Below are 15,667 nucleotides of genomic sequence, written 5' to 3'. Positions count from 1 at the left end.
AGCACTTATAGGAGGTATCATCGATTTCTTCATGGGATGTAAACTTTTAAGTATACCGGTAAGAGTTCAAGACAAAACAATTTATTTTCATGAAATCAAATATGAAAGAAAGTTGTTTGAAAAGACAGAGTACATACCAGACTGTTACTATAAAAGCATCTCCGTATCTTCAGGCTATGAACGACAATCTATTGAATGCGGTACCACTTACCTACCCGTACCTGATTCAAGGTGCCTGGGAAGTAATGAACGATGTGTGAAGCAATTGAGCTCACTTCCAACAAGTAATCCTGAGTTTAAAAAAATGTTTGAGAGACACAAATTAATAAACCAAGTAGAAGGCGCTAGAATGAAACTTGATGGAGCCATCTGGGAACGAAATAAATTGAATTCGGAACTAGAAACTGCAGCATCACAGCTATTACATTCAAGAAAAGCAAGAGACAAATCCGTTTCAGCGATTAATGAGTTGAAAAAATTCAAAGAAATTGATACAGGGTTGAAGATATCTGAAAATCTTGGTGAATGGAAACCTTTTGAAATGGCTTCTATTTCTGAAATGAAATTTCACTCGGCCACTGCAGGAAATTTCTTCGGCACCAGAACAAGGTTTAATTTGCCAACTACCCTAACGATGAGTTCTGCTATGGCTAACATCTGGGAAAATTTCACATTTGCGCCAGACTTTTTTAATCCACTTTCCTTTTTAATCAACATTTTCGTAGGATTATTTTTGTTGTTCGCTCAAATTGGAAGCCGAGGTGGAAGAATGGGTCGATCTCTTTCAATGCAGCCAAATATTCCGCCTATTGATACGAATTCGAGTGTATTACATAAATTAATAGTAGACCGCGAGATGCTCTCTGTGAAGGCTATCAATACCAGTAACATACAAATTGCCGCTAATGGAGATGTTTGCTTAATGGCCAAAAAAGGGAACGAATTCTTCAAAGATATTGTGATTCAACTTCAGCGTCAAATCTTTGATCAAGAGATGCTTAGCAACTCTACGGACAAAAGCGAAGAAAATTCAGTTTACCATGCTATCCGGAATCTGAAAAAAACACCGAAAAATAAAAGCACAGCAGGAGTAAATGAAACTGAGTTAATGTTAGATACGTATCTAGATTTAATAGCTTCAGTTACAAAGCAAAATGCTTCCATTTTTACCTGGGATGATATTCTGAATAATTGGAAATATTCCCTTGAAGAGCTGGCCAAGGAAAACTCATTTTCATACTGTGCAGGAGCTCAGGACTGCGTTGAAGAAACTGGAGAAAAGTTGCATGAGCTTTATCACTACAGGGAAGATTTGCCAAGAGCACATGAGATAAAAAGTCTCTTGCCCAATATCACAGCTGAAATTATTTACTTAATGACACAAAACGTTACAATGAATGAAGCTAAAGAAAAAATATCAGCCATTCTTCACCTATCAAGCCGCATAAGTGATGATACGGTTCTCTGTGGTAAAAAACCAGAGTTTAACTTTACATCGGATCAGAACCAGGTCGTAGTTGAAGGTCAAAGTTTTGTGCTCAATTGCAATGCTAGCAGTGATACTCCAATGTGGTATACTTGGATACACAATGACGAAATCCTATTCGAGTCGGTTACGAATAATGTTTTGAAGATTGCAAACACCACAGCCGTTCACGAAGGTGCATACAAGTGTAAGGCAGCCAATCATAAGGGGTACGTAACCTCAAACGTAACTTTGGTTAAAATAAACAGTAAACCAAGGATCACGGAACATCCTAATGACACTAATGTATATACAAAGGATCCAACAAGTACATTTTTGTTGAATTGCAATGCAACAGGTGAACCTGAGCCTGATATCGAATGGTTCTTCATTTCTCAGTATCCAAACAGCTCAGAAGTAAATGTCTATAATGATAATGGAACTTTCTTGTTCTACGAGAAACCCACCAAGAATTACTCTGGATATTACTATTGTGTCGCAAGCAACACTCATGGTCGAGCTGAGAGTGGAAGAGCGAGGGTTTGGGTGTTAGACATGTCTCCTGGTGAACCTCTACTTGCTGCAAGCATTAATGTTACTAAAACATGTAAGACCAAAAAGAGGAGATTCAATTGCGGAGCGTTTGTACAATCAGAATCTAAAGATGAAGACAATAAAGATTTGCGTATCATAAAAGATGCTCTAGGGGAATCACTAAACACTTCCCAGTCGCAAATCTCAAAGGTGTTATATAGCAGAAACATGAAACAAAGCGCAACGGTGGTGTTCTTGTACAAGAGTGACAAACCAGAAGAAACAGAAAAGAGTAATGACACTGACGTCGATCCCGTCGCTCAAGAGTATGCAAGGAAGAGACAACAGCTCTTTATGGGATTACGAAAATTGTACCAAGACGTAAACCACAAGCTTTTTAATGCATCCAGCGAAGATGAGGTCATCGACGCTGATGCAAACACTTTATCTATATTGGATGTAGACACTGGTTGTCCAACAGGCCAAATCCCTCATGCAAATGGATACATGTGTGGTACGTGATTTAATGTCATCAGTTCTTGGGTAAACTATTGTATTTATCGTATGATATCTAATATACTTTTTTTTGTATAATTAGAAAATTGTCCTCCAGGAACATATGGTACCGGAGATGGTCGATGCATTCCTTGCCCACTCAGAACCTACCAATATGAGCAAGGACAAGTCGATTGCAGACCTTGTGATGACGGATTTATTACAAATAATGAAGGAACCTTGAGTTCTGAAGAGTGCATAGACATGAGTAAGATTTCAAACCTAAACCTGTCAAAATATTTTTATGCAGTTGTAGTCAAAATTACCCTGGGTTTGAGGACAATCTATCTGTTTTTCCACAGGACCTTCTCCGCCAAGAAATCTACAAGCAGCAGTCGTCGGTTCCACAACACTTAAAGTACGGTGGGTTGCGCCAGCACGGAATCGAAAATCGATGTGGTATTATTTCATAAAGGTACGAGTACTCGACTAAGTCTTATGCAAACGACGTATTAACATGCATAGGTTAGGTTATTCATAACAAAGCAATGCTTGTTTTTTTTGGACAAATGATAGTAAATTCATTAATAACTTTTTCGTATTGGACCTCTATAGCTATTGTAAATAGGGTTATATAAGTAAAAAAAAAAAAAATCATCATTATCATCATTAATTATTAATTATTATTATTATAACATAAAGCTTTGACTCACCTTTTATTTAGGTCTTTATCTCAACTGCTATCGCTGATTTTCCGTTGCAATGACTGAAACGAAGAGCAAAACAGGTGTTTTACGGCAAGGATGTTGTATAGACTAAGGAAAAATGATTATAAATGCTCAGGTTGCAAAAGGGAATCTTACTTCAGAAAGGAGGAAAAAAGCTTGTTTTGTACTACGACAAGGCGACCATTATATCACTCAACGTATAAGCACGAAACGCTAAAACTAAATTACGCAATTTCGCCAGACATAATTGGAGCATAATTTGAAAGATGTACGGATTCAAACCTATTTATTAGGCTAGCTCACCTCTTCAGATGTCTTGAGCTAATGTAAGGATAAACCATTGAATAAGGTTCGTTAGCTTCTGACTGGCTTCACTGATCAAAAATAAATCTTGCAGACTTTCAGTGAAAATGTATACGTTTTTATGATATCAATTGTACTCGAGAAAAGTTCATACAATTGTTAAATCCCAATTTCTTTGCATATCATTTCCCCCCTAGCATGGGCAGATAGGAAAAAGATCAAGGACGGCAAGACTGCCCAAGACGGTGACCAGCTGGACCTTGACACGCCTTAAGAAGTTCACAGATTATCACATTATTGTGTATGCAGCAAATTATTATGGAATGACATTGTCAGAAATCATTGCCAAAACTGGAGAAGATGGTGAGTTAAGATCAGAATGAGACGTTAAATAGACTATTTGGTGCCTTTCTACCGATTTAGCATTTTTTCTTTCTTTTCTTTAGTTCCGGATGCTGCCCCACTTATAGTCCAAAGTGTTCCACTCAGCTATGACAGGATAAAGATCTCATGGCTGCGTGTACCTGAACACCAACGGAATGGTATTATCCGGGGCTATCATATCTACTACCGGGACGTCACCGAGTACAAATGGAAAGTCTATACCACACCGGGGAATCTGACCGATGCGATCGTTCCTGGACTGCAGTCGTATACAGAGTATTGTGTAAAGATATCTCCTTTTACTAGTAAAGGACAATATCCCGAATGGAAAAGACGGTCTTGCAAAAGGATTAAAAGTACGTAGGCGCTTAAGAGTTTTCACATACATTCACATGTTGAGCAAAGTTCGATCGAGTTGTCATAGAAAAATCTGGTTGCTTACTGCGGGATAGTCCACTAGTTAGTTGGTGGATGGCCCATTTCAACAAAAAATAGAGCTAATTAAAAAATACCAGAAACACATGCGCGACATATTTCTGAAACGTTTCTTTGGATCTTTCTTAGTTTTTGCTAATCTGCACTAAAATAGCCCTTTTTAATGAGCTATAATGGAGGCACTGTCAAATATCAATAACGTTTTTTGTTTTTTGTTTTCCCAGCTCCTTCACGACCAGTTAAAGTATCAGGCCGTGCATTAAGTCCAAGAGAAATCCTTTTGAAGTTCAAAAAGCCTAGCCGGTCCAGTGCATACAATGCGTTTGTGGTTCACTACGGTAAACAGCAAGATCGTTTGGATATAACAACAGCATGTTACTCGTCTTCTTGTGTAATCAGCAATCTTCAGGAAGATACCGTGTACTTCTTCAAGGTGCTCGAGGACATAGTACAGGTTGGAGAATCTGCAACTGAGATCCACATAAAAACAAAGAAAAGAGGTTTGTATATTATTAATAAGTCTTTATGTTGTTTAGTTCTAGTTTTTTTCCTTCATCCATCAGGAATTTCTCATATACTTTTGTATTTCTCAAATCGGGTCCAAAATAAGCTTTCAATACACGTGCACCGAATATTAAGATATAGCGACTAGTTTGAATAACTATTAATTAATTAACTAGCCTCTTGGAAACATAAAAGCAATTTCACATGTAAGAGAGGCTAGTCAGTCCAGAACAAAGTACAGTTATTCAAAGTCTATTATTTCGAGTGACAATGTAAAGTTTGCTGTTTTTCAGGTTCCTAATATGGTGTCCTTATGAAGTCACAAGCATAACAAAATAAAGTGCCCTGAAGATGAACAAATAATCTAAAAATTAAATAATTCCGGCAAATACCATATATGATCATAAGAACGATTGCATAGAGGAAGGCGAATACTCCGCGTCAAAATCGAATAGTGAAAAAAATCTAATACCCCGAGTCAAAATCGAACAGTGAAAAAAAAAAACGAATAGTAGATTTCTCTTATCTCAATATCTAATGAATAAATAAAGCAATGAATAAACCACTAAATATTTATGTGACACTGGTTGATGCTCCTGGATAGTACGGAACAATTAACATGAGATGCATTTTATGCAAAATACCCGACCCGAGGCACCTGCCTACGTGACAGCCTGCCCTAAGATAACACTGCTTCTAAACACCTCCGTTTTTTTTTTCTTATTACGAACTAAGTACCTATCCGTGGATGCTGTTAAAATGCAAAACTTAATTAATGAAGTCTTCTCCCAACTTGAAAATTGTAAGCTGGATGCCGTTTCTTTAATTGATCTATTCTTAATAATTATCAAATAATTATTCAACCTTCAACTTTGACATACACCAATAGCTTCAAAATATCTTCGAAATATCTTCAAAATCTAGACTGAAAGATTATATTATATCATAAGTTATCTCGTCTGGAGACGGCTTGTTTCCTGAGTCATATGTGTCACGTCGGGAACCCTGGTGGGGGGGAATACTCCGCCAGAATTTGGGTAGAGGTGTTCCGCTGGGATTCTGAAAAGGGTACCCTGTTTATGATAAAAAAAACCTCAAATTTGCGGAGCCTGTTTATGACAAAATATATAATTAATTACACTGAGTTCCTGTTTCAATTATCATGTCAGCTCGTGTATTGTTTTTTTTTACGACCATAATAACCAGTTTCAGTCAATACGAAAGTAGAAACCCTGAATATGACAGGAAACTCAGGAAGAACTTCGAACTTGAGTGAAATCGCATACCCTGCTTATGACAAGAAGCTTGAAAAACCATACCCTGTTCAGCGGATCATCCCCGTATAGACTATATATGGGAGTACCCCCCCCCCCCCCCTCCCCGAGGTCGGGAAGTGGGGGAGTAATACTTTCCCTACGGACACATAGATTTCCTCTCGACCAGACGCTCTTGACTGTAAGTTCATTTGCTTGTCTTGTACAAAGTAGAGGTTGCTGACTTGACTAACTGCGACTACCTGCAGACTAACTGAAGAATAACGACAACTCACTGAAGATAACTGCAACTGCAACTAACTACTAACCCTGAGTAAGCTCGTATTTAAGGGTTAAGCTAGAGTACTACGTCACATAACCGGTTTGTACTAGGTCAAACTAGATTGAACCAAGAGTTCAGAAGCAGCCTTAGGAAGCGATTGTTTGTACAGTAAACAACCCTGCTCTTTTCCAGTACGCATGTACAAAATTGTACATGACTAAACCCTGTTTTTACTGGAAACGTACAGTAGATTTGCAGCTGTTGCTTACTACAAAAAGTACTTCCTAATTAAAACTCGAAGGCCTTGTCAATAAACAAACATCCTTGACCCTCAGGTTAATAAACAAGTCATTACGAATGACTTATCATTGGTCAATAATAGGTCGTGCAAGTCATTAAAATAAGAAAGTTTCATTTACATTTGTTATTAAAAGAAGGTTTAGCAAATAAGTTCCTATTTCAAGAATTTTTTTCCTAATATTATCCCTTGATTATAATTTTCCCTTCTACATATGAGTCAATGAGAGCCGTAGTCAATGAGTTTGAGTTTACTACATTAAATTACTGTAATATCATTATCTATTCTTAATAATTATCAAATAATTATTCAACCTTCACCTTTGATTTACGCCAATAGCTTCAAAAATATCTTCAAACTCTAGACTGAAAGACTCTATTATGAAATTGCTTGCTTGTCAAGGAGAGCAGTAGTCAATAAGCCATGAGTTTGCTTTATTAAATTACTGTAATATCTCAGTACTCTATATAATAAAAATATTACTTCATGGTTGTTTTACTTGTGCGATTTTTATTCACCCCTTGTGAAGGGCCGCTAAACTCACTCGCTCGGAGACTCGCTCGTTTTGTTTGCGGCCAACTCGTGAATAAAATCGTACGCGCTCACCAATGATATAATAGAGAGTTTTAGATTGACTTTTTTTCCTCCCCGCAAACGGCAAACGAGACCACGTTTTCATAGTTTTCCTTTATTTTACTTTACCTTTTACAAACCTTCTCACCAAGCGCAAATACTCTTTTGTTTTTCTACTACTTGGACTTTTTTGCGATTCTTTTTCAGTAATTTAAAATAATTTTTTACTGGTCAACTGACGTTTCACGTTTGCCGTGAACGTAAATCTAAAACTCTCTAATAGTATATTTTAACCATTAGCCGCAGATTTTGGAGTTGGAGCTCAATGTTTTGATGGAATGTTGAATGTTTTAGTCACGCATTCGCTTGGTCGCCATTTTTCTCTACAGTACTGAACACAGTTACCACAAGAAGTCTAGATCAAGATGGCGTCAGTTTTAAGTGACGTTTTAGGGCAACAAAACAAACAACAATGAAGTAATTAATATAGTTTTTTTTCCAGTCAAATAACATCCCTACAACCTAACCTATATCTAACCTATATCTAACCTATATCTGTTGATGATTTGTTGATGACTTGACTTTCTTGGATTGTTTGCTGGTGATCCAAACACTCGAATATGAAATATTGGTGATTTTTCTATTTAACTCATGACTCACTGACTTATGACTCATAAGACTCATTCAGACCTTTTTCTCTCTTGTCTGATGTCGTTTATTCCGTTAATGGGATTTCCTTTTCTATTGACAAATATAGAATTTCCATCTCCTGTCCCTGCAAAGGAGGAGATCGGAACAAGAAGTTAATAAATGTATTCGGTACATAATTCAGCCATGTATAAAAATAGGCAAGAACGATTTAGGCAAGCCTAGGCAAGGATAATACAAGTTGCTTTACGTACTGGTAATCATCGATATGATTGCTGTTAGCGCCAGCCAAGTAGTAACCAGATGGTAGTGTGTAGTTCAGGTGACCATTCCAATCATTGACATCAGACGTCCATTTGCAGCTTGTTCGTGGGCGATTCCCATCACAACACCTAAAATCAAACCTTCGATCTTTGAAGACGTTACTGAACGTACTGGTGTACATTCCCTCGATGTAACCATTTCTAGGGCATGTGAAATTCACATTTCCATTGTAGTCATTAAGATATTGATTGTTAGGGAGACTCCACGCGCAGTATGTTGTGCGGTATGGGTTATAACGACAATGATGGGCCCATACTCGATTTTCATGGAAACTTTGAATGTTCCATATGGTTTCCTTCGTCCCTTTACCTGTTGACGTTAAAAAATGAATGAATAGAAAACATCACTTCCGTATAATTCTGTTAAATGAAATTTAGGCAAAATTAGACTCGATCTGAGTAGCAGCGAATAATCTACGATAGCCGCTGTTTCCATTTGTTGTCTGCCCGCTAGCCACCTATATAAGTTAAACACACGCTCATTGTGATTATGCTAGCATTAATTTATCTTTGGTCATCGGCAGGGCTAAGCTATTTGATCGGTAATTACCGCGATATTGATCAACGCTATTGATTGCTAATGAGTCAACTCGATCACACGCTATCCATGTGATCACGCTAGCTTGACCTTAAATTCGACCAATAATCGTTTGCGTTGCGATAAGCGCTATCGCTAGCCTCTGGCAACTACACTCTAGACGCTGTTTGTTTTTTTCCCGCCCTCCCTCCCTATGGTAGGTATTGATAGGTAAGCATTCCACTGACCAGACCGTCGGTGTGACAGGTGCACGGTGAGTTGTGACAGGGTTGCCATGGTTATCGTAATTTTATGTGCCTGGCCCCTCTCATCCCACCGAACAAGCACCTAACGCCAAGCTCATCTTCTAGTTACGAGTTTAATTATAAACAATATTGAAAAAAAATTAGGGACAAAATCAAGTGAGCAGACTTGTTGAGTCTCTTCCTAATTTATGTGTTAGTAGATTGGATCTGTGAGTCAGCCATGTCCTGACTTAGATCAGTCCAGAGGTTGTTTCAGGGTTCTATCTGTGAGTTAGCCGTGCCATGACTTAGATCAGCCCAGAGGTTGTTTCAGGGCTCCATCTGTGACTTAGACATACCCTGACTTAGATCAACCCAGAGGTTGTTTCAGGGTTCTATCTGTGAGTTAGCCGTGCCATGACTTAGATCAGCCCAGAGGTTGTTTCAGGGTTCCATCTGTGAGTTAGCCATGCCCTGACTTAGATCAGCCCAGAGGTTGTTTCAGGGTTCCATCTGTGAGTTAGCCATGCCCTGACTAGATCTGCCCAGAGGTTGTTTCAGGATTCGATCTGTGAGTTAGCTGTGCCCTTAGATCAGCCCAGAGCTTGTTTAAGGGTTTGATCTGTGAGTTAGCCATGTCCTTACTTCGATCAGCCCAGAGGTTGTTTTGGGGTGTAAAAAAATGTTCCCGGCAATATAGTAAAATTAAATTTTAATGATTTCCCGTACACCGAGCAACCTTAACAACAATGTTGTGAACGAACAAATGTATATTCAGCAAATAGTACTTACAGACCAATGTAAATGATTCCAAAAATTTGGTATCCCAGTTGAGATTAGTGTGGCAAATGTAGAATTTCCACCTTCTGTCCCTGTATATAAGGAAATAATCAGACAATAAGAAGGAAGTGGCAGCCATGGAAGAAATGAAAAATGGGGACTAGGAGAGAATAATTGAAAAAGTCTATAAGAAACACAAAACATTTCTAGATAGCTGAGGTACACTGAGGTACATAGATTATCTCTGGAGGTGATTATCATGTGATAGTGTGAGTTTCTCAACCAATCAGCGCGCGAGATTTTCAATATTCACCTGTGTATTTTTACTAAGCTGTGATATTCACCTATAAGTGAATATAACAGTGAAAGCCGTTTACCATCGCCGAGGAAGGTTTTAGTAAGCAACCGAATCGTACGATTAAAAAAATTTCTCAATCAGTCAACAATCTTTAAATACCACGGATCTCATCGAACTTTGACAGGTCATTAAAAATTCATGTCTCTACCACGCCCACTTTTGTGTACTGACACGCCCATATTGGTAAGGAATTTCTTAGAACTCATATCAGCTTGATGTTTAATAGCACGCTAGTCATGGATAGATACGAATTCAAAGTCACATACCAAGACACTAAATGTATCAAACTTAATTCCTATCTGCCGAAAAGGTAGAAAGCCTGAACACAGAGTTATTGCTTAACAGAATCTGCAGCAAAATAAGTAGTCTGCGCGGAAAGGAAGTCAGCATGAAGTATCTAGATGACGTTTTACCCCCCGACTCTATACCATAATAGTTTAAAAATTTTTTTCATATTAAAATTTCTGATTCTTTAGAGAATACAGGAACAATAGTCATAATTAAAGAACAAAAGCAGTGTGAAAAGGATTATGGTCTAGAGACGGGGGTAAAACGTCATCTCGCTTCAGGCTTATTGAACTCAAAGAATTGCGTATCTTGGGGCTGAAGGTGTTTTACTCCACTAGAACTTGGCTTAGGACGTTTGAAGTCTGATCTCCTGTAGTACAAAATCTTAAAATGTATTCCAAACTTTTTTGACAGTGTTCCTATTCAGTCTTAACTTATATATATCACTGAAGCTTCCAGGAAAAAAAACCGTTATCCCGTTACATGTATCGCCTCCTTTTCTACTATTTCAAACGATTATTGAGGGACGGAATTCTTCTGGTAGAGCTTTTCTTATGCTGTAGGTACGTCCCAAGTTATTCACCTCCATTTTCGAGTAGCCGCTAAAATCAGCAGTGAGGCTTACAAATGTGGGCGTGTCAGTACACAAAAGTGGGCGTGGTAGAGACATGAATTTTTCATGACCTATTACAGTTCGGTGAGATCCGTAGTATAAGGTAAGGATAGTTAATGGATTGAGGAAGAAGAAACGAATAAATATAATAAAAAGAAAGAATAAACAAAGAAAAAGGAAAGGAGAAACGAGAAAAGGAGAGTGAGAAATAAAAAAGGGAGAAAAGAAGTAGATTAAACAACAACAACAACAACAACAACAATAAAGAAAAGCAAGAATATTACAAGTTACGTACTGGTGATCATTGACATGATAGCTGAAAGCGCCAGCCAAGTAGTAACCAGATGGTACTTTGTAGTTCATGTCACCATCCCAATCATTGACATAAGATGTCCATTTGCAGTTTCTTCGCAGGCGATTCCCATCACAACATCTAAAATCAAACCTTCGATCTTTGTAGACGTTACTGAACCTATTGGCGCGCATTCCCACGATGTAACCATTTCTAGGACATGTGAAATTCACATTTCCATTATAGTCATTAAGATACTGATTGTTAAGGAGACTCCAAGCACAGCTCGTTGTGATGTATGGGTTATTACGACAATTATAGCCCCATACACGATCATCGCGATCACTTTCATGGACACTTTGAATGTTCCATATGATTTCTGTAGACCCTTTACCTGTTGACAATAAAAAATGAATGAATAGAAAATATTAAAGTTTTCACTTGAGCAGACTTTGTCGAGTCCCTTTCTTAATTCAAGTGTTTGATTCGATCTGTGAGTCAGGCATGCACTGAATTAGATCACACCAGAAAGTGTTTCAGGGTTCGATCTGTGAGTCAGCCATGTCCTGACTTAGATCAACCCAGAGGTTCCTTCAGAGTTCGATCTGTGAATTAGCCATGCCCTGACCTAGATCAGCCCAGAGGTTGTTTCAGGGTTCAATCTGTGAGTCAGGCATGTCCTGACTTAGATCAACCCAGAGGTTCCTTCAGAGTTCGATCTGTGAATTAGCCATGCCCTGACCTAGATCAGCCCAGAGGTTGTTTCAGGATTCGATCTGTGAGTTAGCCATGCCCTGACTTAGATCAGGCCAGAGGTTGTTTCAGGGTTCAATCTGTGAGTTAGCCATATCCTGACTTAGATCAGGCAAGAGGGGTTTTCAAGCTTCCGTCTGTGAGTTAGCCATGTGCATGCGCTGACTTAGATCATGATTTAAGAATTTTTTTTAGAAGTGAAGATGTTCCCGGCTATATAATAAGATTAGATTTGAGGATTTCCAATATAGCGAGCTCGTCGATCTCCTTTGTCTCCTGCGAGCGTCTGTTATTCGAGCGAAGCGACAATTTGTAGAGCGCAATGAGCGAGCGACGAAGTCGCGAGGTAGACTTGTCTGCTTGCGTACAGGAAGCCCAAGCAACGTACTTGTCCCTTATTACAAATAAATTGATGTGTTATTGTACTCATAAGAATATCTTTAGTAATTTTAGTAGTTAGCTTACCAATTTTTGCGTTTGTTCTGGCCGGCTGTGGTTGTTGTTGTTGTTGTTGTTTTGTTTGTTTGTTTGTTTAAGTTGTTTGTGATAGGTAGTCCCGTAAAAAGTATAAAACTCTTCGAATTTGCTTCAAATCGCGTACATAGACAAAGAAATGCAGCAAAAAACACATGCAAAAATTGGTAAGCTACTTATGAAAATTTCCTATGGCTTGCATGAAAATCATTTGTGTTTCCTGCATTTTTGAATTTGATACCAGAAGGGTTGGCTTTTAGAAGGTGAAGGCTCACTGATTGTGGTTTTTGCAACCTCAATGGTCTCGATTTCATTTTTCTGGCCACCGAAACCGCGTGTTAGAAAGGTGAAAGTTGCAATCTCGAAGGTTAGGCTTTTTTTCCAGCGTTCGTGGGTTGTTTTCGCCGCGTTTTGTTGACAGATACGGATGGAGATAATCTCACTAATCTTATGTCGTGATTGCCGATTTTTTGGTCGGTAAATTTTGCAGGATGGAAAAGAGAAGAGTCCGTCGCGCGCCAGTAAAAAATACATAGAGGGCTGAGGTCTTTGCGAAAGTCTCAAGCAAGTTAAACTCTAATGTTGTGACGAAACAAATGTTTTCAGAAAATAATACTTACAGGTCCATGAGAAGGATTCCAAAAATTTGGTATCCCAGTTGAGATTAGATTGGCAAATGTAGAATTTCCACCTTCTGTCCATGTTTATAAGGAAATAACAATTAGATCACAAGAAGACAGTGGCGGCGGAACGAAATGAAAAATGGGAGGGAGAGAGAACGATTGAAAAAGTCGCGATTTCCATAAGAAAAACAACACATTTCTAGGTAGCCGAGGTACACGGGCCTAAAATGTGTCTGCAAAAATGAAATAAATGGTACGCACCCAGTCTTGGTGTTTTCAAAGAACGCCAAAATGAACGATAGGGTTGCCTACCCGAGTATAATACTTGCATAAATAGTAATCAGACAAGCAAAATGCAAATGGGGAATTCGAAACCACCATAAAAATAGGGAGGGGAGGTTCGAAGTTAATAGAATGACCTGTTTAGTAAGCAACCGAATCGTACGATTAAAAAAGTGCTTTATCAATCAGTGTCAACAATCTTTAAACAAAAGGTAAGGATAGTTTAATGGATTAAGAAAGAAAAGAAATAAACGAAGAAAAAGGAAAGAAAGACAGGATATATAAGGGAGGAAAAGTAAAAAGGGAGAAAACGAATAAGAACAAAAAATAAATAAAAACTAAAAACAACAACAACAACAATTAAGACAAAATGGATAATAATGGATTGGGGAAGAAGAGAAGAGATGTAATAAAAAGAAGAATAAACAAAGAAAAAAGAGAGGAGAAAGGGGAAAAGGAGAGCGAGAAATAGAATAAGAATAAATAGTAGAAGTAGAATAAACAACAATAAAGACAAGCCAGAATATTACAAGTTGCTTTACGTACCGGTGATCATTGATATGATAGCTGTAAGCGCCAGCCAAGTAGTAACCAGGTAGTACTTTGTAGTTTATGTTGCCATCCAAATCATTGACATAAGACGTGATCCATTTGCAGTTTGTTCGCGGGCGAGTCCCATCACAACATTCAAAATCAAACCTTCGATCTTTGTAGACGTTACTGAACGTAACGGCGCGCATTCCCACGATGTAACCATTTCTAGGACATGTGAAATTCACATTTCCATTGTAGTCATTAAGATATTGATTGTTAGGGAGGCTCCACGAGCAATTTGTTATGATGTATAGGTTATCACGAGAATGATAACCCCTTACTCGATCACTTTGAATGTTCCATATGCTTTCCTTCGTCCCTTTAGCTGTTGACATTAAAAATTAAAAAATGAATGAATAAAAAACCCATGTCCTGACCCCCAAGGGGGGGCGGGGATTTTGAAAGTGATCCCAAAGAGGTATCTGTGTCCTATGATTCTATGATTTTTGATCCCTAAATGTGCATGACAGAAGTCAGATATTGAGCCAAAAATTAAAAAAAATATCCTGAATTACAACTGCCATCCTGATTGTCATAATAGAATTTTAGATAACTAATTGCCTCAAAAACATCTTAAGAGGTATTGGCTTACTCTCTGGTAGTCCAAATTGCAGATCTGGAACCTAAGAGGTTCGAAGAGTATCGACGCCCTTCTTCAAAAGGAGTCAACTCCCCCCGTCCCCCCACTCCCCACCCCAGGCCCTGACTTGATCAGCCCAGGTGTTTCAGTGTTCGATCTGTGAGTTAGCCACATTGCCGTGGACTTCGAGGTTGTTTTCAGGGATTTTTTAAATTGCCGATGTTCCCGGCTATATAATAAGTGAAATTTGATTATTCCCATACGATGAGCACCCTTAACACTAATGTTGTGAGCAAATAAATGTATTCAGCAAATAGTACTTACAGGCCAATGTTAATGATTCATAAAATTTGGTATACAAATTGAGATTAGGTTGGCAAATGTAGAATTTCCACCTTCTGTCCCTGTATATAAGGAAATAACAATTAGATAACAGTTGATGGATAAAGCTCCCCGAAAATGTCGAAAGTGTGAAGATCTTGGACCTTGAATACCCATGGGATTCTTGTTGAATTTAGAATAGCTGGTAAGCAACCAAATCGTACGATTAAAAAATGTTTTCTCAATCAGTGTCAACAATCTTTAAATATAAAGTAAGGATAGTTAATGGATTGAGGATGAAGAAGAGAAGAAATATACTAAAAGGGAAAATAAACAAATTTGACCAGTTAAACTTTATTATATATACGATGAAAATCAAATACACGGTAGATTGATTAATAACTCACGCGAAGGAGTTATACATCAGTAAATAAAACTGACTCTACCAGGAACGACAAAATAATAATACAGAGTTTCTGTTTGTCTTCACCAAACAACAGGACAACACAACAACACAACACAACAATCTCTCTTGTGTCTCTGCTCACAATACAATCACGTCACGATACAATCACGTCTAAATTATCACGTCACAGTACAATCACGTTATTTTCAAAATACACTAGCGCGCTAAACTATAAAATACAACGAAAAGGAAATAGAATAAACAACAACAACAACAATAAAGACAAGCCAGAATATTACACGTTTTTTTACGTAC

General features: G+C 38.1%; 1 protein-coding gene across 1 annotated transcript; it reads left to right on the top strand.

The window, feature by feature from the left end:
- Positions 1-20: 20 nt before the first annotated feature.
- Positions 21-5,347, top strand: LOC148905887 (receptor-type tyrosine-protein phosphatase S-like). The gene is made up of 7 exons (XM_089039332.1): positions 21-2,513; positions 2,598-2,762; positions 2,857-2,969; positions 3,723-3,888; positions 3,972-4,265; positions 4,569-4,844; positions 5,142-5,347. The coding sequence occupies exons 1-7, from the start codon at positions 32-34 to the stop codon at positions 5,147-5,149; spliced, it is 3,504 nt and encodes a 1,167-aa protein (XP_088895458.1). The 5' UTR covers positions 21-31; the 3' UTR covers positions 5,150-5,347.
- Positions 5,348-15,667: the final 10,320 nt, after the last annotated feature.

Source organism: Actinia tenebrosa, unplaced genomic scaffold (genome assembly GCF_029948245.1).
Source record: "Actinia tenebrosa isolate PJP-AT-01 unplaced genomic scaffold, QUT_ActTen_1.0 PGA_scaffold6__47_contigs__length_16458017, whole genome shotgun sequence".
NCBI lineage: Eukaryota > Metazoa > Cnidaria > Anthozoa > Actiniaria > Actiniidae > Actinia > Actinia tenebrosa.
This window is presented reverse-complemented; position numbering and strand designations above follow the sequence as displayed.

Coding starts and splice junctions, on each gene's coding strand:
- LOC148905887 (XM_089039332.1), top strand. CDS start 32: ATGGGATGTAAACTTTTAAGTATACCGGTAAGAGTTCAAGACAAAACA. Junction 2,514..2,597: donor TGCAAATGGATACATGTGTG/GTACGTGATTTA, acceptor TTGTATAATTAG/AAAATTGTCCTCCAGGAACA. Junction 2,970..3,722: donor TGTGGTATTATTTCATAAAG/GTACGAGTACTC, acceptor TTTCCCCCCTAG/CATGGGCAGATAGGAAAAAG.